Source organism: Equus asinus, chromosome 30 (genome assembly GCF_041296235.1).
Source record: "Equus asinus isolate D_3611 breed Donkey chromosome 30, EquAss-T2T_v2, whole genome shotgun sequence".
In the NCBI taxonomy this organism is placed as follows: Eukaryota; Metazoa; Chordata; class Mammalia; order Perissodactyla; family Equidae; genus Equus; species Equus asinus.
Genome location: NC_091819.1, coordinates 24,446,422 through 24,469,963, shown reverse-complemented (window position 1 = coordinate 24,469,963; position 23,542 = coordinate 24,446,422). Strand labels below are relative to the sequence as shown.

Here is a 23,542-nt window from a genome sequence, read left to right as displayed (position 1 = left end):
TCATGATTTATTCTAAAACCAGTACCATTTAGGAGATACAATTTATTATATATTTATCATTGATTATTTCAAATTAAGACCATCCACAAAGAACAGTAAAATCCCTAACAATTCTTTCTCTGACCAGTCTGAGACAGTCTTGATTGCTTAATTATAAAAGGACAGGATTGATGAAAAGTTACAATATCAAAAGAAAATCAATTTACTTCTTTCTTATGCAAAATAACCTTTGCACTATTATCATAATATTTCCCTCCCCTTCTTGGACACAAAGACACTACAGCTCAATAACCCATTTAAATACTATTAAACATTGGATTTTGGTTGGAGTAAATTTTAGGGCAGCTTATCATTGTGTGGAATGGAGTATGGAAAGGGTCAACACATATTGAGCCCAGTTTGTGTAAAAAACATCTAATTCCTGACCTGGGCTCACAAGACATTTATTCTACAAAAGGAATGAACTCAATGATCTCTAAGGCAGCTTTTCAATGATAAAATCTATAGTTGTGATATCCATTCCTAACAAACAACTGAATTGTGTCAAAATAGGCTCGAAATCTGCCCATGTTATGTTTACACAGAACTGAAAATTTGGAACACTATTTTCCTCAGATTTGAAGTCATCAAGGATGAAAAAATTGGCTTAAAATATGTATAAAATAAAATGAATTCTTTTAAGCCAGCTTACTCAACAATTTCATTTGCGATTAATAACTACCATTAATTGAGGGCCAGCCGTGTAGCCTAGTGGTTAGGTTCACGTGCTCTGCTTCAGTGACCCAGGGTTTCGCTGGTTCAGATCCTGGGCGCAGACCTAGCACCATGCATCAAGCCATGCTGAGGCAGCATCCCACATGTCACAACTAGAAGGAACCACAACTAAAAATATACAACTATGTAGTGGGGGCCTTTGGGGAGAAGAAGGAAAAATAAAAACAATTAAAAAATCTTTTTAAAAAAACTACCATTAATCGAACATCTTCTATGTGAAATATTGCCATGACAATTTTTTTTAATCATATATTCATGACTCCCTCCACTCACAATCATCTACAGAGATTTGCTACAGGCAAAACGTAGGATAGTTGAGTTCCATGCAACTTGCAGGAAAAAAAAGAGAACCAAGTTTTCCATTCACTTCCAGACTGCTTAACAGTAAATAAACAATACCTTCTCCTTTATGCCTCAAATGTAGTCCAATATTGAATTACAGGCTGACATATGCATGAAGATCTGAAAAGCCGCAATCCAGGGGAAAAAACTAGGAGGTAAAGCAGGTTGACTAACAGCTACAGTTGACTGACAGGTATTGATTAAAATCTTGCATAAAATCTCCTTAGGGCATGCCAGAGACCCAGTGATAGACGTTGGACTTATCACTTTAAAAGCTTACCAAAGGCTAAATCAAATGTAGAACAAGAGCACCTTCGGACTAGTCTTAATCAAATTAGCCAGATAGGGCCAAGCAGAAAGGAGTGAAGCAGGAGGACGGTCACAGGGCATGAGGTCGACAGAAGAAAAGAAACAAGCATAAATTATTACTTCCTAGGAAAATGGAAATTACAGACTTTTGGTTAACTGAGGAACCATATGAGGCAATAATAACATTACTACCCCAAAGTAAATCCATCAACATCTAGTGTAGGGTTCAGGTCATATCCATTCTGCTACCTGTTTGTGTAAAGTGTTACACAGCCACACACATCAGTTTACACTCACTCATGTCATACTGTGACAACGGAATTGAGTGGTTATGACAGAAATCCTACAGCCCACAAAGCCTAAAATATTTATTATCCAGCCATTTATAGAAAAAGTTTGCCAACCCCTGATCTAGTGAGAGATCATATCAAGATGGGATTTGCTAATTGATATATTTTAGCTGGAAGGACAAAATAAATCATTCACCTCTACAGACTTCCAATCTTCTTTGAAAGAAATTTGCAGGCTAAATTAATCAAAACGTCAATGCCAATTTCTACTTGAACATGGTGGATGGGGCACATGCATTTTATCTCCCCAACATAAGTAATTATCAATTTTTAACTTCCAAAGTGAATTAGAAGGGCCTTCAATGAATGTGGGGTTTAACCTCATTTCTCTAAGTCAGAAAGTGAGAGTAAGAGGACAGGCTGCAGAAACAGGGCGGAAGAGGCTACCGCAAAGGGCAGTTACCTTCAAACTCTTTTCTGAGACGGGAGCTAACCTGCCAAGCAGAACTGCAACAAGGCTCTCGAATCAAAGACTAAATGCCAACTGAGAATGGGATTTAAAAGCGGCTGAAAAAAAGAATTAACCAAAGTCTGTAACCAAGAATCTCAAAACACCTCCTTACTCTTGGCATGACTTTTTGAATAAGCAGTGGAGTGTTAAAATGGAGTGTTAAAATATCTCTGATCGAGACCATTGCTTCTATTTGGTCTTCCTGCCTCCACTCTTACCCTCCTGTAAGTTTCCTCAAACTGTAGTCTCATTCTTTGAGTGGCTTAAAGGTTGTAATCACTTTATCACAGAGAAAGAAATGTGATCTATGCACACTTAACGGCTTTGCAATAAACAATATTTTTAAACAATTTATTAGGAGAGAATTTACATTACAACATAATATACCCATTTTAACAGTACATTTTGATGACTTTTGACAAATACATATATTTTTTGATGAGTTTTGACAAATGTATATATATATATATATATATCCATGTAACCAACACCAAAATTAAGATATTGAATATGTCATTACTCCCAAAAATTCCTTTGTGCCCCTTAACATTCAAGCTCTCCAACCCTTACAACCAGTGGTCTCTATCAGAGATTAGTTTTGTCTGTTCTAGAACAGCACTACTACTTTCCATCTGGCTTGATTCCCTCATTACAATGTTTCTGAGATTAACTCACGTTGCTGCATGTATCAGTACTTCATTCCTTTCTATGGCTGAGTATGTAATAGTACATTGTGTGTGTAAATATATGTGTGTGTGTGTACATATATACTCTACCTAGGAGTAGAACTGCTGAATCACTTGGTAAGTGTATGTTTAACATTATTAGAAACTACCGAACTTTTCTAAAGGAGTTGTACCACTTTATATTCCCACCAGCAGTGTTTGTGGTTCTAGTTGCTCCATAGCCTTGTCAGCAATTGGTGTGATTAGTCTTTTTTATTTGAGCCTTTCCAATGGGTATGCAATGGTATCTCATTGTGGTTTTAATTTTCACTTCTCTGATGACTAATGATGTTAGGCAGCTTTTACTATATATCTTATTGAAGCATCCATTCATATCTTTTGTCCATTGTACAGAGTTATTTTACTATCGAATTGTAAACATTTTTAATAAATTCCAGATACAATTCCTTGGTCAGATATATATGTATTGCAAATATTTTTTCCGAGAATGTTGTCTGCCTTTTCATTTTCTTAATGATGTCTTTCAAAGAGAAGTTTCAATTTTGAGGAAGTCCAGTTTATCAATATTTCTTCTATGATAGGTGCTTTCTGTATCCCGCCTGAGAAACTTTATCTACCCCAGGTCCAAAAATTTTCTCCTAAGGTTTCTTCTAAAAGTTTTATGGGTCTTTGGGGCCGGCCCCGTGGCTGAGTGGTTAAGTTCGCGCGCTCTGCTCTGGTGGCCCAGGGTTTTGCTGGTTCGGATCCTGGGCGCGGACATGGCACCGTTCATCAAGCCATGCTGGGGCAGCATCCCACATGCCACAACTAGAAGGAACCACAACTAAAAAACATACAACTATGTACCGGGGGTGTTTGGGGAGAAAAAGGAAAAATAAAATCTTTAAAAAAAAAAAAAAACTAATACAATGTTATACATCAATCATATTTCAACTAAAAAAAGGAAACAGAAATACAATTATAGACAGATTATTTAGAGATAACGTAATTTTTAAAAATCTAAGTCAAACCAACAAGTACCACTAATGAATGTATTCATTCATACACTCAACAAATTATGCTCCATCTGCAGCAGAGAACACCACACAGAGCACACCCTTGATCAAGGCGCCTGACCATCCACATGCAGAAGAGGCAATGAGACCAGTAATTAAGATAATTCAATTTCTGTATCATAAAGGAGGGACATAAACTACTCTCAGGGGTTTAGGGAAGGAGGGACTGACATTTCATCTGAGTTCTAAGGGATAAACAGAAGTTCAGCGGTGATAGGGAGAGGTCTGGGTCCAGGCCCAAGGATTTATATAGCCAAAGGCCCAGAAGTAAAAGTGTGGCAAAGACGTTGAGTTTGAATTTCCTCCTGAGTGAAAAGAGGGCCAGGGTTTTAAGCTGGTGAATGACAGATCATGTTTACATCTAGAATAAAATAATCACCCCAGCTCCAGGGTATAAAATAGAATAAAAGCTGGCAAGAGTGTAGTTAATCCAGGAGAGAGATCATGGTAACACATACAAAAGTAGTGGTAGAAAAGCTAGAGAAAAGTGAAACCATTCAGAACTTTAGGTGGTAAAACCAGCAGGACATAGTGACTAACTGGATGTGGGGCCAAGGAAAGATATAAATCAGAGATGAAGACACCCTGACAACTCAAACTGCTGAGTGGTAAAATTATTCACTGAGGTTGAAAAACATGAAGGAAAGCAGGTATGGGGGAAGAAAATGCACTCAGGTTTAGATATATAGCACTTGATATGCCCGTGCAACAGCCAGGTGGAAGTGCCCTGTAAGATATGGGTCTGGTGCTCAGGAAAAGGCAGGAGGCCGGAGACGGAGTCTCAAGAAGGATTAATATACAGATGCCAACTGAAGTCATGGAAGTGGACACAATCAGTCAGCAGGTGAATGTAAAGTAACAAAAGAAAATCTCAGGACCCCAGATGTTTTGTAGAAATCGAAAATGTAAATATCATCAAATAATTTTAACGTTTATACACTATTCCCTTTTTGTTTACAATTAAATATGAAGCCAATTTCTCTACAGAACACTCTGTGCATCTCCTATCAGTCGATAACAAAGGGCTTGGCTTTCTTCATTATCACCACTTTGAGTACGATAATTCTAGAAACCAACTTATTAAATCACCCTCATAAGTGCTTACTAATGTGGGATTCATCAAAAATGATTCAAATCATTCTACAGCTAAGCATAAAATGTAAACCCAAAAATATGATTCACATTTTTAAAGAGGTCTATAATTATCAACATAAAATAGAGCCTCTCTCTGTTAATATAGTACTCTTTAAAAGAATATAAACTGCAATTTGATACAGTACCCAGCCGCTTATTTTGCTTAGCAATTAATCCAGTTATAAATGTAGATATTATGAATCAAATTAAATCTAGCAGAGGTGAAATGATAATTGGTAAACTTGCTTGAAATTGGTTAACTTGCTTTCAGTATTGCAAATTTTGAGGATGCTTTTTTATAAGAAAACTTAGCCTGCTCCTCTTCTTTGATCTCATAATCATCTGTGATGCTTTGATTATGCCAATATAGAAATAAGACCGGTTCCATATATAATCCCTCTATTATATTATATGATACCTCATAATAAGGCATATATAGAGGAATACACAGCACCTGACGACAAAATATATTGATCAGTATCAGAAACAGTACTGTACACAGCAGTAAATAGTACTGTACACAGGAGTAAATATATATATATATACACACACTATATGAAGCACAGACTAACGATTTGGTTTGTATCCTAAACTCAGACAACAAACACACAGACATTACCTCTGGAAAGCAGTACTAGGAATGGGGTAAGGAAGCTAGAGGAAAACCTTTACATTTTATTCTATATTGTTTTAATTTTTATAATGCAAATGTATCCTTGTATTGCTTATGTTTAAAATGAAATGTGAAAACCAATGGCACTGATACCATGCTTATGGGCACAAGGGACATTATACCCTATAATACCTCAACAGTCTCTCGCAGACAACAGATGCCACGGCCCCACATGTCAAATCTATGCTAGTGAACCAAAGATATATCCCCCTAGGCTAAACATATTATAGATTTTATGCTACAAATTACATCCTCGACTTCAATTTCCATTCCAAGTGCTTTTGCCTCCTGTTCATTACTGTTCATAGTTTGGTTTGTCAGTTTAATTTTGTCCTGCTTTGTAGGTATCCACAATAATTACAATGTTTAATGCTGTACCTTAAAGTTGAGCTAAACAGAGCAGTTTAAATGCATATGTTCTGGCCAATCTCTGACTCCCACCCCACCTTCACACACACACACACCCATCCTCCAAATACAAGCAAGCATATGCACTAGCTGGTGTTATATATGCTATCTCTCTCCTAACTGGCTATTTTCCCATTACCTTCTACAGTGTCTCTGATGATGGCATTTTACTGATGCTACAGTAAACAGCTAATGTATGTGGTAAAAATACATGCACTATCATGAATCAAAATGACAGACCCACCTACCAAACTCCCCCTATTCATTCTAATCCGATAATGGGTTTTCTTTTTCCTAGAGTGTACTACAAAATGAAGCAGCAGCATTGGGGAAAAAACAGGGGAAAATAAAAGTAAATGTTTGAATCACTGAGAATAGAAATTCATCTAGAACATTTGTGTCAAGAAATATGGTAATTGGCCGGTTCTATATGTAGTCTTCTTAACATGAAGTTCCCTGAAACATGTAGCTCAGTTTCACATGAATAAACTAGCTAAAAAACATCACCACAGAACAGTCTTTCTAAAATTTATATTATAGAAAAAGCATGTATTTGTTTTTATTTCTTGCTTTTTGTTATCATTATTGCTACTGATCTTACATAAATCTGGTATCTTTCAAACTCTAACAGAATTTTTGGTTTACAAAATGAGGTAAAAATAATTCAATTACTTTTCACATTCCTTATTTTTATTAGGAAAGTGGTATTTCTAAACTTCTATTTTTGTATTTTTTGTTTTGTGTTCCTAGAGGATAGAGTGTATCCGCATTAAAAATAAAACAAAAAGCCAGGAAAAAAGGGGAGAATACAATAGAAAATGGAAAACTACACCTACTGGAATGTTACAGCAAGAATAAAATTTAGAGTTAGAAGAGAAACTAAACGTCTGGATTCTGACTACCTAGGTTCATTTCCCAAACTCCAGACCCTACAAGCTGTTGGATGTTTGGCAGGTTGCTTGCCATTCTATCCCTCAGTTTCCTTATTAGTCAAATGAGCACAAAAACAATACCTAATCCTCTGAAGTTACTTATGAGAGTAAACAGAATAAAATAGTGCCTGGCACATACTCAACGTCTATTAAATATTAGCTCTTATTAGTAGTACAGATTAGGAAACTAAGGCCCAAAGAGTTTCTGGGATAATTTTACTAGCTAATGGCAGAAGTGTCGTTAGAACTTGGGTCCTGTGACTTTTTTGTATGTTTTGCTTTCTATTCTGTTAAGATGACTCTATTGATAGTTTGGAGAAATTACTTTCAAAGGAAAAAGTAAGATAGCAGAAAATCCCTCAGATAAGCATGGCCTACATTTAAAAGAAGAAAAGGAGGAACCCTGGGTGTATGCACACACATGCATACACACAGACCCCAAAATAAGAAACAAGAAGGATGAGTGGTACTTGGGGGGCAAATGAAACCGACACACCACCTCCAATTAGACTTTTATTATGACACAATTCATTAGAGCATAATTACATTTCTTATTAAATGATTAATCAGAAGGTTAGAAGAAAGGTCATGTTGAATGTTAATTATGCATCCTTTAAATAATTTCAAAAATTCTCATAGACTGTTGGTTGTTGTAAATTAACTCAAACTCTTGGAAGGCAATTTGGCATTATCTTTAAGAATTTAAAATGCAAATACTCTTTTACCAATTGATACAACTGGGAAGAATTTATCCTACAATTAATTTGCAGAAGTATGCAAAAATGCGCACAAAAGGATGCTTGGTACATTACTGGCAATACCAAATATTGGAAAAAATTTAAGCATTCATTAATGGGGAATTTATGATTGTGGTGCATTCATAAAATGAAATAAATGGGATAATATAAAAAGTTCTTATAGATAGATTATCAAATGAAAAAGAAAATCAAGGTGCACAAGAATATGTACCATAATAACCTACATCTGTTTTTCTAAACAAAGGATATACATATATGAATGTATTCACACAAGAAAATGCTGGAAAGACACAGAAGAAACTTAACAGTGGTTATCTCCGGGAAATGGGACTGAGGTTAGGAAGACAAAAAGATGGGAGAGGAGTAAATGTTTACTTTTCTTTCATGATATATATAAATTTTATATATAGTATATACATAATTTTTTACCATATACATATATTAATTTTTTAATTGAAGAAAAATAACAAGTTAAAATAAATCAAAGACTGTGAAGAAACAGAAATAGGCCAACAGGCATAACGGAGGACAAATTTAAGAGTAGAGAACTTGAAGGTTTCGCTTATGCACAGCTAAACACTCTTACCTGACACTTAGCACTACAGTATTTGGCAACTCGGCACTGAGAACATCGCATCAGCTTTTCCTTCCTGTTATAAAAATAAATTTCACATTAGGAAATTAGTGAGAACCATACACGTGATTGAAGAAAGACAACAAATCAACATACTGACGCAAATAATTTCTGCTCACTCCATCTTTATGGTCCCTTAAGATTTAGATTTCACACTGATGAATATCTTCTTTCACCTTCAACGTGAGACATGTACATAATAACTAATGTTCTTTATTTTTAATTGTGGTAAAATATACATAACATAAAATTCACCACTTTAACCATTAAGTGTATAGTTCGGTGGCATTAAGTACACTCACATTGTTGTGCAACCATCACCAATGTTCTTTTTACCATAAATTCAATTAAAATAGAGATTCCTACCTAGACAAAAAGTTTCACTTTGTAAGATTTTAATCTCTTCAAATGACATTCAGAATCCAGTCCACCAACTAGGTGAAACTATACTATATCCTTCCAATACAAAAATTTTATAAATCTTAACTTACATAGTTTAATTATGAATAGACACCTTCTGGGAAATGATTTTAAGATTCCATTAAATTCAATTACTACTTTAGACATGCTAAATTGAGATGCTCCAGAATTATGTCTCTCTAAATCACGTGAGTAAGAAAAGATGCAAAATGAACAAAAACTTGAATTACAAAATAAAAATAATAAATATGATGATAAAATTAACAATGACAACAGACAGGACTACAGATACTTTAAAGATGTCCAAGAGCATTAAAAATCAAACTATAATTTTAACCCTATGACATAATAAGAACAAATATTTCTAAGCACTTCTGATGTGCCAGGTTCTGTTCAAAGTTCTTTACATCTATTGACTCACACTTAACTTCAAACAGTCCTATAAGTAAGCAGTCTGATTATGCCCACTTTTGAGATACTTCAATACATTTTCAAGAGATTACAAAGTAGATTGAGTAGAGCAAACTAAGAAAACACACCATAACGTACACGTAGCAGGTGAGATCGAAAGGGTAAGAACAGAATCCTATAGAGAATCAGAACTTGAATACACTAGATACCTCACCCCTGGAAGACAAGAGGTGAGATATGAGACATAAAACACGGGGAGAGGTTAAAGGTCTCAATAAAGAAAAGTCAAAACGCTTCCCACCCACGAGTATAGAACTGTAGCTGCCAGATATCAACATCCCAGACAACAACCCAAACCCAAGCAACCTGGCCCTAAAGTTCTCACTTTTAATCATCATGCTATACGACCACTCTTGGATAAAACTGGAGAAAAACAAAATCCATCCACAGGCTATTTATGAGACACACTTCAAATAAAAAGACATACAAAGGTGGGATGAAAAGAATATGCCAGGCACATATTAACTAGAAAAAAGCCTGTGTTAACTATATCAATATCAGAAAAAAAAGAGACTTTAGGGTTAAAAATATTATTAGAGATTTAAAAAGGTCAATATGCAATGACAAAAGACTCCAATCACCAGGCGTTAGGTACCTAAGAACAAATGTACCCAGTCTCAAAATATATAAAGTGCAAACAACAGATCCAGAAGGAAGAAAATGAACAATATATGATAAGTTAATACATATAAGGCCCTTAAAACAGTGCCTAGAATATAGTAAGTACCATATAAGTGTTAGTTATGACTATGAAAACATATAGTCTTTTCCAGGAATTCATAGATCAAGCAGATAAAGCTTCAGGAGCTCTATAATTTACTTGATTCATACAATACACAGACCCTTGCACCTGGTATATGAATATGTATTCACATATTCTTTTCAAGCACCTACTAGCCATTTACAAAAAGTGGCCACGGCCTAGGCCACAAAGCAAATCTCAAAAATACCAAAAAATCAATATCACCTAAATCATTTTCTCTATCCATGAGGGAATTAAATTAGAACTCAGTAACAAAAAGAAACCCAGTAAAATCTCATGCGTATGGAAATTTAAAAGCATATTTCTATATAATTCAAGGAACAAAGAATCACAATGAAAATTAGAAAACAGATTAAATAATGAAAAGCTATATAGAAACTTATAAGATAAATCAAAGGTAATACAAGGACATTTATAGTTTTAAATGTTTATGTTAAAAGAAGAATAACTGGTGCCGGCCAGTGGCATAGTGGTTAACTTCGCACGCTTGGCTTCGGCAGCTCAGGGTTTGCGGGTTCCAATCCTGGACACAGACCTACATACCACTCATCAAGCCATGCTGTGATGGCATCCCACATACAAAATAGAGGAAGACAGGCACAGATGTTAGCTCAGGGCCAATCTTCCTCACCAAGAAACAAAAGAAGAAAAACTGAAAATAAATGAGTTAAACATGCAAATCAAGAATTTACATTTAAAAATAATGGAAAACATAAGGTAAGAAAATATAACAGTAAGACAAATATACAAAATGAAATAAAACACAGAGGAAAAACAAAGCCAGAAAGACTAATTAATTACATCAACAAATTTACAAGATTATTTAAGAAAAGAGAAAAGTCACAAATACTAGGAAGAAAATGGATTCAGTAGAGAGTTAAAAACAAACAAGAGAATTCTGGAGAAATGACAGCCGTAATATAATTTTTTTTTTTTTTTAAAGATTGGCACCTGAGCTAACAACTCTTGCCAATTTTTTTGTTGTTGCTGTTTTTTCTCCCCAAACTCCCCCAATACATAGTTGTACACTCTGGCTGTGGGTCCTTCTACTTGTGGCATGTGGGATGCCACTTCAGTGTGGCCCAACGAGCGGTGTCATCTCTGTGCCCAGGATCCGAACCAGCAAAACCCCAGGCTGCCAAAGTGGAGCGAGTGAACTTAACCACTCGGCCATGGGGCCAGACCTTGCAGTAATATAATTTTTAATCTCCTAACTCTCCCCATAAAAAATGACAGAGCAAATAGAATAGCAAAACCTAACCATCCCTCCCCATCCTGGAAAACATCTACAGCAAACCCAAAAATATGGGTGAGCAGAAAAAAATACTAACAGCTCCAAGACTTGAGTTAAATCAGCATCTTTGTGGGAAAAAAACAAGAAGGCACCTGGGCTTCCAACGGACCTGAAAAGAAAAGCAGCCCCAAACTTCCAAAAGACACCCTGTGGAAAGCGTGGCAAGCCAATCTGAGAACTGCTGCCAAAACTGGGAGAAGATCTTCCTGCAGGAACCCTCCTGAGGAGGAACTCACCGCGGCTCGCCTAAATCCTGCCTTCCTCAGCCCCTCTCATTTTCCTTCATTTCCCTTTTTCTTGTCTAACTTATTGAGAAGCAATTTCTGTTGCTTGCAAATAAAGATTCCCAACTATATCAATGGTTTGCTCATGATTTTAAAAAATAATTAGCAAAATCAAGGTACCTAAGAAGATCAGTGACGCATGCTAGCAAGTACTAAAATTTTGTCTTCTCACACCCATAGCTATCAACCATAGGCTTTAGTGAATCTTAACATAGAATTTTGGCAGAGTAAACAGCAAGATGATTCAAAATACTTGAATAATTTAGTTGCCACTTGATGTGTGAAAGAAATTCCTTACCATGAGTTATTTAAATGTTTGGGGTTATTTTTACATATCAAATAACTAAACAAATAAATTTAAGTTCTTAAGTTTCAAAAAAAGGTCAACTGAATCCAAGAGAAAGGCTGTGTGTCCTTGATTAGACCAACCACTGAGCCTTTGAAAGGTTACTGCTTTCCTCTTTGGGTAAGGTTCAGCATCCTGGTAAGGTTTCCCTGCAGAGAAAAAACTTGGCCAGCAGCAAGAGAGGAAAGTAAGTAGAAGAAACACATGCACCAGACGGCTCATGAAACATTCTTCTTTTTCTCTTTAAAAAAAAAAAAAAAAAAGCACATTTCCAATTGAAAGTTAAACCTGCATTTTTCTTTAAAAAAAAAGAGCAATCAGAAATGTATATGTCAAATAAAAAACAAAACTAATTAGTAATCTTACAGAAAAAGGACTACTTATTTTAAATAGCTCTGTAACCAAGAGCCTTCTAGGACGAGTTCAACTGATCCAATCTCATCAACGGAGTAAGTAAGAGTGGTTTTTCAGGAAGTTGAGACCTCTTGTCCAGTTCAGGCCAGTTGCGACCACCAATCCATTGTAGGGGAGGAAGACATTTCCTCTTACCAAATGGGGGTTCGTCTGGCCGGAGAACGAATTAAATTCACATGAGACAGAATAGCAAGAGAAAATTAAACAAAGCTTTATGAGGAACCGAAGAAGTGGGGTGCACAGAGTGGTTATATACCCCCAAACAGGGTGTTTCAGATGTGATTGAAATGTCCCTCCCACAATAGTCACAAGATTGCCCTGTCGGCACAGTGCTTGATGGACACAGCAGGTAATGGTCTGCTATCTCGGTGGGTGTAGCAGGAGGCAAGTCTATGTCTGGAGCTGGGCGGTCACAGGTGAGCGCAGCAATCAGTTCCTAGCCTAAGGATAGATGCTTAATCCTTAAAGAAATGCCAGCGTTGGGAGGGGGAGGGAAGTTAGTTACAGGAGGTTACCAGACAAGCACAATAAAATGCAGATTTTAAGTCCTTGCCTTTGGTATCGATTAAGAGTTTTTAGAGAGAAGGTCATCTCCTTTCTTCTTGGTACAGAGAGGGAGGCACCTTTACAGATAGAGATTTACCTTACAAATGTAAATATGTCCTAAGGAAGGGCAAGTTCCATTCCTCAGAGCCTCCTTCCCTGTCCCAGTTTATCAAAAGCAATCAGCCTCAAATAATCCTGATGCCAAAGAGACATATCTTGGGGTGGCCAATTTCAGGTCCTCACAGCATCAACTGGGCCAGCGCAAATGCCCAATAAGTGACCTTTTTGACATCATATTAGAGTACATACAAACTCTAATATGCTATCCAACACAGTGTCAAATCAGAGAAAATTCTCAGGTTACTCACTGTGCCAGATACAGTGGTTCATGGAGCATAACAAGTGAAGTTTTCTCTTCCAAGTAAAACCTGGGCCATAATTAGTTTCTCCAACAGCGTAGGCAACCAAAATGTGGAAAAGAAACAATAGAGCAAAATTAATCGATCTTCCGGTGTACAAATTAAAAAGTTATATGTGGATATAAGAGAAACCACTGTCTCTAAGAAATCAAAGAGGAAAGGGGATTAACCGGACCCCGCAAATCCCAACAATTAGAGTGCTATTTAAGGGAACATCTCTCTGTCCTTCCTGGTTATCAGCGGAAAAAAGCAACCTACTGTTTAGAAACTCTGATCTAAAGTAAGGCCAGTTGCCAGGCAGAGGCGAAGAAGTTTCCTGGACAGGATACAGACAAAAAAATTCTAGTGACTCTCAAATTTCTCCCAGCCCTGGCATCTGCAGAAACCATTTTAAACTTCCTATAGAGAAAAAAATGCATCTACAACACATTCACATACAGTATCCTTATTATACAGGGCTCTTTCCTAGCAATGTGTCTTGACCCCCTAGAAGTCTCCCAGTGTGCCTAGCAGTTGAATCTCTCCTTCAACAGCCATCTCACCATGGAAGGTAACTGGCTCACTGATGACCAATGAGGCCAACACAAAGGCTAAGATACCACAGGGGAGCCTGGTGATCCTCTTGTCCTCTGAAGCACACACACCTGGATGGAGCATTGCCTATACAATCAGGAAAAAAACCCAGAGTCCAGGGTGTGTCTTTGCAGCCTCTTTATTCAAACTGAAGATCCCTGCTCAGCAATCTTTTGCACACTTCTCAAGGACCAAAATTTCGTTTGTGGCTCATCATTGTGACCATTGGGAAAAAATCCAAGCTGAGAAAGAGGCCAGAGTACACTTGGTAGAGCCTGTACCACTTACCACTGCTAAAGAGTACTGACTTACAGGGTATCTGATTTAGTACCCCATGCCTTTATTCAAGTTCTAAGGAAGAGTCTCTGAAAAGAATTCCCATAAAAATATTTTTTCATACAATTAAGATATGCTCTATGGAGTATGAGGAATACCAAATATCATGATGGGCAAGCTCTTGTGAATAAAGAGCTCCATTTTTCTAAATGGAAAAAGCCAAAATAACTAAGTAAATGAAGTCTAAATATAATTTTTAAACAAAGAGACCACAGAAATAACATTTCTTTAAAGAATCTTTATGTTTATAAATATCTTTGAAATATCAGGCTCCTGATCCATTAGAAATGTTAATGCCATGAAACTAAGTGCTTGACTGTTTCTCCCTGGAAATTTCTACAGCAAATGAAATTCTACACTATGAAAAAGAGATTATCCCAAATATAATCACGGTATTCTATCCAAGGGTACTGTAATTAGTTTTACGCTGACCAAATAAAATACACTGGAAAATGCTAAACACAAAGAACTCCCTTTGGCATAAATATTCATAATAATAGAGTAAAGAGATCTTCCATTTTTCTTTCAAAATGGTAATTATGTTGGTATGGGCCCAAAGGCCTTTTGTTAAATTAAAGAGATTCATGTCCACCATCCACCTAACTATCAAATGGTTTTTTGGGTTGTTTTTTAAAGATTTTGTTTTTCCTTTTTCTCCCCCAAACCCCTAGGTACATAGTTGTATATTTTTTTTAGTTGTGGGTCCTTCTGGTTATGGCATGTGGGATGCCACCTCAGCATGGCTTGATGAGCAGTGCCATGTCTGTGTCCAGGATCCAAAGTGGTGAAACCCTGGGCCGCTGAAGCGAAGCACTTGAACTTAACCACTCAGCCACAGGACCAGCCCCCCAAATGGTTTTTAATATAAAGCAGCAGATGTAGTCAAAATAATACAGATTCATAACACAGAAAAGTAGAATTGGTTTGGATTCATTTTTCTATGTTCCCTATCACTTTATTTCACATTTCTAACATTTAAACTACAAAGCAGAAAAATGTAACGGTTAATATTTCAGGGAAAATGAATCTATGACTCACAAACACTATATCTTCCTGGGAGAAACACAATCAATTTAAATCCACATTAGCACTTAGAGAAAAAGCACAGCCAAGTATTTGAGCCAACTTAGTAAGAGAGGCAGGCCATCTTACTTCACTACTTCCCTTTCCACTGTCCTCAGTCTCCTAAAAAATGCTAGTGTCTCTTGGAAACAGTGCTACCAGATGAACACAAACTCCAGGTGTCGATTAGACAAGTGTTCATTAATTGGCCATCATGTGGACATCACCAGGCAAGGTCCTGGATGGATGACTGTGGAGAAGGCACTAGAGTCACTGCTTCTAGCAGCTCACAGTAAAGGACAGATCAACACATGCCACTTGCAGAACAAGCTGCAATACAAAACCGCGTTTTGAGAAGTGACACAGACTATAGGACCCAAGTTCAGACAAAGGAAAAGTCACTAATAGATAAAGAGTGAATAGAAGAGGATAGTAGGGCTGTTCTAGGGAAAAAGGAAGACCTCATACTTAGGAGGGACAATGTTTAAGCAGTTTAGAGCTCAAAATCTACAGTCTAAGTGCTATGGTCTGAATGTTTATGTCCCCCCCCAAATTTTTATTTTGAAATCCTAGCTCCTAAAGGTGATAGTATTAGGAAGCGGGGCCTTTGGGATGTGCTTAAGTCATGAGGGTGGAACATTAATGAATGGGATTAGTGTTCTTATAAAAGAGACCCCTTACCCCTTCTACCACACTAGGATACACTGAGAAGGGGGCAGCTATGAGTCAGGAAGAGGGCTCTGACCAGAATACGACCACGCTGGCACCTTGATCTTCTACTTTTCAGCTTCCAGAACTGTGAGAAATAAACTGTTGTTTATAAACTACCCAGCCTGTGACATTCTGTTATAGCAGCCTGGACAGACTGAGACAACAGGCCCACTGCCTACTAATTATAACCTTGTAACCTCTCTTAGCCTCAATTTCCTCCTCTGTAAAGTGGCAATAAGTGACTGTTGGGTGGACGATATGAGATAATCTATATAAAGTGCCTGTGAGCACAGTGCCAAACAAAGAACCCACACAGAGTTAAAACTGAGGCTGCTCAGGAGATTTTCAAAGTGCTAAAGGTAATTTTGTCTCTTCCTATGCCATATCTGAAAAGAGATTCTTGTATACCTCTTCCATGGTTGCCAAAAAGGCAAAATCCACATATGCCACAAATCTGGTCATCTCCATGCAGGTACACAGACAATTCACTAATACCATTTTTTGAAACCCACATGTACCCATAATAGTTGGCTCTAATTTCAAATTTTCATTACCATCATAAGAGTTTCACTGTTAAATCTACATTCACTGAAGTTTCTTTTAGTATTATTTTTAGTTTGATCAGAAAAATTCACTTCTGCAATTATGCAGAAGAATTATGCAAGGTAATGTCTATTACAAGTTAAGGAGAAAATTCAGATTTTTACAAGAGCATAGATCTAAACTTCTTCATTATATAATTCTTCTCTATAAAATTGGACACTGTGTGCTGTAGGTCACTCTAGCAGCTAATAATTGAAAACTGGTGACTTCCCGGTGTTTTTCAGGCAGAGCACATACGAGTAGCCTGAAGAAAGCTGTGATCAAAATGAACTGCTGAAGAGGGATTTGTTCAAGCCACAATATCTGTGTTTCTAAATAGGAAACCTCTTCAACCTGGTCCAGTAATACAACTTTGATAAGTCCAAGAGATGTATTTAATTTCTCTAAGTCTTCTTGAAATCTAAAATATGAGGAAGAAGAAAAAATCTGATTTCATTCAAAGACTGAAATCAGATACTCTTTAAATACATAAGTATTGCTTATTTACATATAAATATCACACAGCAGATATATAAAAATAAAAGTACTACGGGAAAAATTTCAAAGAAGGTATAAGAATGTTTGATCAACATTTTCATCAATATACTATGACCTAAGCCTTCAAAATGGCAAAAGATGTCCACCTTGATTTCAGTTTCAGGAAATACTTTGTATGGGTGAATTATCTATCATGCTTCTTCTAGTTAGTCCTCTAGTTAGAAAATGAAATTTATCAGCACCATATTTCTACCTTGGCTTTAAAAGTGAGAAAAGCAAAAGCCAAATACACTATCTAATTACATTAATCTGTTCATTTCAGAGGCCTGGAAGCATCTTTCCCTTCTGCCTGTTTTAAAAATTTGCTCCTCTACGTTATAATTAAGCATATTACTTTAACTTTTACCTATAAATTGCTTCAAGTTCTCTTGGAAGTAAGCCATAATGAAATCTCAAATAACTCAATTTTGGAGAATAAAATATAACTTTAAGTTGATAAAGAAAGTGTTCTGTGCTGACCTAGTCCTAAAGAAATCTCAAAAGAAGAGGCCTTAGGAGACAGAATTAAATGTTTCACCTGCCAATGTATTATAATTAATTATAAATTCTTATTGGTTTTTATAGAGAGAATGATCTTCAGCTGACAGCCATTGAGAGTTAACAGGTTAGCGCAAGAGTTTTCATGTCTGTCTGCTCCTCCCATAGCAAGCAGGTGGTATGGCCAATAGAAAGCTCTCCCACAGCACCAAAATATTGCCCTCACATATTCTATTTACCAAACACCCATCTGAGTTTGAGAATATCTTGTGATAAAATGTAGACATCCCCCAAAAAGGCTTATGACTACAAGTGATTTGCAATTTAGTGTGAATTACTTTAATCAGATAACCATATTGCTTTTCTTCAAACACATAGTTGAGATTTTAGGAACAGAAATTTTGCTTAGAGTAGGTATAGAAAGGACAGATAACTACCAGAGTGTTGTATATTTAAAAGGCCTAGGGACAAAATGGAGGAGAAACTAAGACAATGCGCCAAAATGGGAGTTAGAAATGCACAAGAAGGAAATTTCATATGCCCTGAATTTTGGACTCAGGCTCAGTATGCTTTTAAGTATGGAACAAAGAAGGTAACCTGAGCAGAAAAAATTCTGAGAGTAATGTACTTTAATCCTGGCTGCTTCATTTATTTCTCTGCAACTACAGGTAATAAACATACTTCTCTGTCCTTAAAGTTATTCTAATCTGAAATAATAATAATAATAATAATGATAATAATAATGGCTACCTAAAATGTTGAACGGATTTTTTCATATCACATATACTTTGTAAAACTGTCTTTTTAATGTGTGAAAAAAGACAAAAGAAATAGGTCAAAATGTTGAAGTTCTGAGTGATATGAATTGAGATGATTTTATCCTTTTTCCTTTTTTCCAATTTTATATAAGATTATTTCATTTCCATAATCAAATAAACAAACTTTAATGAAAAGGCAATATGTTTCACAGGTTTCACTTCATCTGACACTTCATTTTTTATCATTTTCTTAGACTTATTTAACTTGAAGTTCACCCAGATAAAGTAAAATTTCTTTATTCTTTTATATGAACTTTTACTTTGCACTGTAGTTATCCAATCAATACATTACTTTTTAAAAGATTCAGACTCAGACAAAAAAATTCTTTGAGATATAAAAGAAATCAAAGGCTGCTTCAAAAAATGACCCTGTCATTCATTCACTGATTCATTCTTTCAACAAAAATGTACTGAGCCCTTTCCATATGCCAGGTACTTGATTAGTATATGGCAGGCACAGTCTATTGCTTACCCAACAACCACTTCACTCTTCCCTGCCACAGGAGCTTTGATTTGTTGAGACAGCAAACAGAGAGCTCTTGATTTCAGAGAGGATTGCCAACTCCAGGGAAATAAATCATGGCTGGTCTAAACTAATTAAAATCTCATGCCCATGGCCACTGATTGCTCTAAGAGCAAGCCATGTTTACGGTTCTGGCTAATGACTTGTAAAAGGATACAGCTGATCATCATTATTTGTGGATGTCTTATTTGCAAACTTTCCTACTCATTAAAATTTATTTGTAACCCCAAAATCAATACTTGCAGCATTTCTGCAATCATTCATGGTTATGTGTGGAGAAGTAAAAAATTTGAGTTATCTAATGTACATGTTCCCAGATGAGGCAAAAAAAAAAAAAAAATACTCTGCTTTCTTGTTTCAGCTCTCACACTGTAAACAAGAGTCCTTTTCATGGTCACATTCTTCTCATTTTTGCACTTTTCGTTGATGATTTCACTATTTTAAATGTCCCACAAGTATAGTACTGTGGTGCTGTCTAGTCTCCCTAAGTGCAAGAGGCTGTGATGTGCCTTATAGAGAAATTATGTGTTAGATAAGCTTTTTTCAGGCATGAGTTATAGCGCTGTTGGCCATGAATTCAATGGTAATGAATCAACAATATATATTAAATAAGGTGTCTTTAAACAGAAACACACATAAAACAATGTTACGTATTGATTGGTTGACAAAAATGTTGTGACCAAAGGCTCATAGGAACCTAAACCTGTATATCCCCTAGGAGCAATGGTTCAGTATTGGCTAATTCAGTGTGGCTAATTCCATGGTTACTTTATAAACCTAACTACTGTGAACAACAAGAATCAACTATTTCTAGTGAGAAAGGCTTTTTGCCCTTTTCAACTTTCTCAGTATGAGAGGCAGCCTGAGAATAAATGCCACCAGAAAGATCCTGATAAGAGTGAATAGCCAGCATCTTCCAATCTCCAGTTTTTGCATGAGAAAAATAAGTTTCTGTTTAAGCCACTACAGAGGAAGTATATATACAAAGATATAACAAAATGATGCTTCCTCCTTTTCAATAAACACACGGTACAGTGCTCCTGAAACAAAACACTTAAGACATTCTACATTCTAGAATATCAAGTCCTATGAATGCTTTTTATTGTGCATTCCAGTCAAATGGAGTAGCTTATGTTATTACCGCTTTTATTTCTGCCTTTTAAGGTTAAGGTCAACAGATCTGCAATAATATGAAGTAATATCTAGTTCTTAATAAAGTTTGCACTTAATTTTATTACATACTTATAAACAGAAATATAGTTACATTCGCAAAAAAATCATTTTATTTGACACATGAGCTAAGGAACATCTGACAAATATATACTGTCTAATTCATGTGTAATTATGTATCAATGTGTATGAGTGTGTGCATACATTTGTATATAAAGATATATCACAATTTATTTTACCATTCCATATTGAAAGAACTGACATCATGTCCATATTGGTAGACATTTGGGTTAATTACAATTATTTTACTATTATAAACAATACTACAATGAACACGAACTGTGCACATACGCAGTGATTTTCAAAACTATTTGGTTTCAGTCAGACTAAAAATTACTGAAAGACCCCAAAAAGGCTCTATTTATGTGGGTTATATGTATCAATATAAATTTTTAAAATATTTATTAACTCATTTATAATAATCCCATTATGTGCTGACATAAATATTTTTATTAAAAAAAGCTATATTTTCTGAAACAACAATAAGTTAGGAGAGTGGCACTGTTTCACATTTTTGCAAATCTCTAATGTCTGGCATAATAGAAAGCAGCTGGCTTCTCACTTATGTTTCTGAATTCAATCTGTTGAATAATCTGATGTCACGTAGCTTCTGGAAAATTCCACTGTATACTAATGAGGGAATGAGTGTGAAGAAGGCAAATAACATCTTATTATACATATAATAACATATTATTAAAAAATAACATTATTATAAAAATAGTTTTCACCTTATAGACCCCCTAGAGGACCTTGGGGACCCCCATTTTAACTTCCACTGCTTTAGAGTACATATTCCTAGAAGTGGAATTGCTGAGTTGTGAGAATGCACATCTTCAACTATTTTACATATTGACAAATGGCTCTCCAAAGTGGTTGTAGGAATTTACACTCTCACAGCAGTATAAGGAGAGTTCCCTTAAATCCATATCTTGTCAACCCTTGATACTGTAGGTCATTTTACTTCCTGCCAGCCTGACAGGTGGGAAATGTTATCTTGCTGTGCTTTCACTGGGCATTCTCCTAACAAGTAGTCAGAGTTTGAGCATCTTTTCAAGTTTATTTAACATTCATAGTTTCTCTTGTGTGAATTTCCTGTTCATATCATTTGCCTATTTCCTACTGGGTTGTCTTTTTAAGAGATTACATCTATAAAGTTTAATTTCTTGTTGGATGCATTCTTTGTAAATTAATTTCTCACAGATTGTATCTGTATTTATTCCTCCACTATAAGAGAATATAATACAGTCATTAAATCAGTGACACTGAAGCCATATAGCCTGGAATTGAATTCTATCTAGTTTACCACTTAGGATGTATGTGATACTAAGCAATTTAATCTCTCTAAACCATTGAACTAAAGTGAGAATAGTAATAGTACCAACATTACTTAACTGTAATGAGAATTAAAATATGCAAAAAACTTATCATGCTTGGTTCATAGGAAGTGCTCAGTAAATATTACTCTTACTATCATCACATTATTTTTATTCCTTTAAGAGATTTTTTAATGGTAGACTCTCAAAAGAAGTTTCTAGATATCATTTGAAATATCTCAGTGCTAAGTAGAAATATAGTAATATATTAAACAGTTTAACCATTCTAGAAATTCAGAATTTTATAAACCCCAAAAATAATTTTCCTAGCTATTTTCAAGTCCTTTATATATCTAACTATGAGAAACTATTGGATCAAAGTACAGTAATAGTAGAAGTAGACATTATTTACTGAAATATTCATGGACATAATTAAATGGCAATTATTTCTTAGATTAAAAGCAAGCAAACAAGAACACAATAACAATGCAACTAGTGTTTTTAGAAAAATTGTCAGTCAACATGAGTTTAAAATATTGTAGAAAGTCAACACCCCACCCAAATAAATAGAAAACTTTTATACATTTTTCTCTTATCTCAAAAGAAGAAAAAGAATCAGAGATAATACAGTGGCATTGAATACTTTTATTTTCCTATGCAGAACACAGGAAAGGCTGAGAGAATCTTAATGCATCTTCCCCCTCCCCTCCACTCTTAGGCTGGTAGTGAGAAGTCTACCAACACGGAAGAGAAAAGATCATTAACTCTTTTCAGGTAAGCTAACCTATTTCACTAAAAAGCAATCTCCCTGTTTATAGCACATTTACAATAATCTTTAGAAGATGGAAATATGTAATTGGTCAACCTTGACTAAACTAAAATAATCCCAATGGCAATAAATTATAATATCTATTTTCCTCCAGAGGAAATGTGAACAAAACAATTTTTGAAATGTCACTACTCAAATGTTTTTTTTAAATTATGTGATATTTTAAATGGTAAATTTTAATTACCTATTATCTAACATAAAGATCTTTTGAATGCCACATCCTTATTACTGCTGCTCTTTATTTTACTGGGCCCATAAATATCACTAAGGACCTTTTTGTACTATGGACTATGGTAGTTTCTGGAGAAATAGGGAAATAAGACATAGTTCTTGCTTTTTTGTGTGTGTGTGAGGAAGATTCGCCCTAAGCTAACATCCGTTACCAACTTCCTCTTTTTAAATTTTCTGGTCAAGGAAGATCAGCTGTGAGCTAACATCTGTGGCCAGTCTTCCTCTATTTTGTATGTGGGATGCCTCCACAGCACGGCTGATGAGTGGAGCAGGTCCACACCCAGGATCTGAACCCATGAACCCATGACACCAAAGGAGAATGCATGGAATTTTAACCACACTCGTAAATGGGACCAGCCCCCACAGTTCTTGCTTTTAATGATTGTTGATACTACAACAGAAGCAGAATAGCAGTAACAGCAGTAATGCTTATTAAGCACCTATTATGTGGTGTCAGGTACCGTGCTAGATACCTTTAAACAGCAGTAGTTGGAGAGTGGGAACCCCGAAATTGAAAGATAATTAGTAATAGTTACTGGTCATCACAAGTCCTAGGGTACAGCCAAGGGAAGAAGTAGCTAAACTAGGGTAAATACAAAGATAATCAGAAGTGGAGATGAAGGGGCCATGTGTTGGATGGATATCCACTTCACCAAGAATGACATCAGGAGTAACAATGAAGAAATAAAAAGTGAGCCATGAATGTAAAGGAATAACTGAAAGGCAAGGTGATGAGGGGGTGGTTATAACAGCAAATGCTTCAAAGGAGCTGGCAATTTTGAGGAAGAGAAATGGTCCAAAAGCAGCAAGGGGAACAAGAAAGATACAATCTGTTT

General features: G+C 35.8%; 1 protein-coding gene across 3 annotated transcripts in view; it reads right to left on the bottom strand.

Annotated features, from left to right (window-relative positions):
* The window catches only part of SMYD3 (SET and MYND domain containing 3), a 669,850-nt gene that overhangs the window by 498,283 nt on the left and 148,025 nt on the right, over positions 1 to 23,542 (bottom strand). For all 3 annotated transcript variants that reach the window (XM_044762764.2, XM_044762763.1, XM_070501459.1), the window contains exon 2: positions 8,459 to 8,522. In XM_044762764.2, coding sequence (XP_044618699.1) covers positions 8,459 to 8,522 — 64 coding nt within the window. The remainder of the gene's footprint in view (positions 1 to 8,458; positions 8,523 to 23,542) is intronic.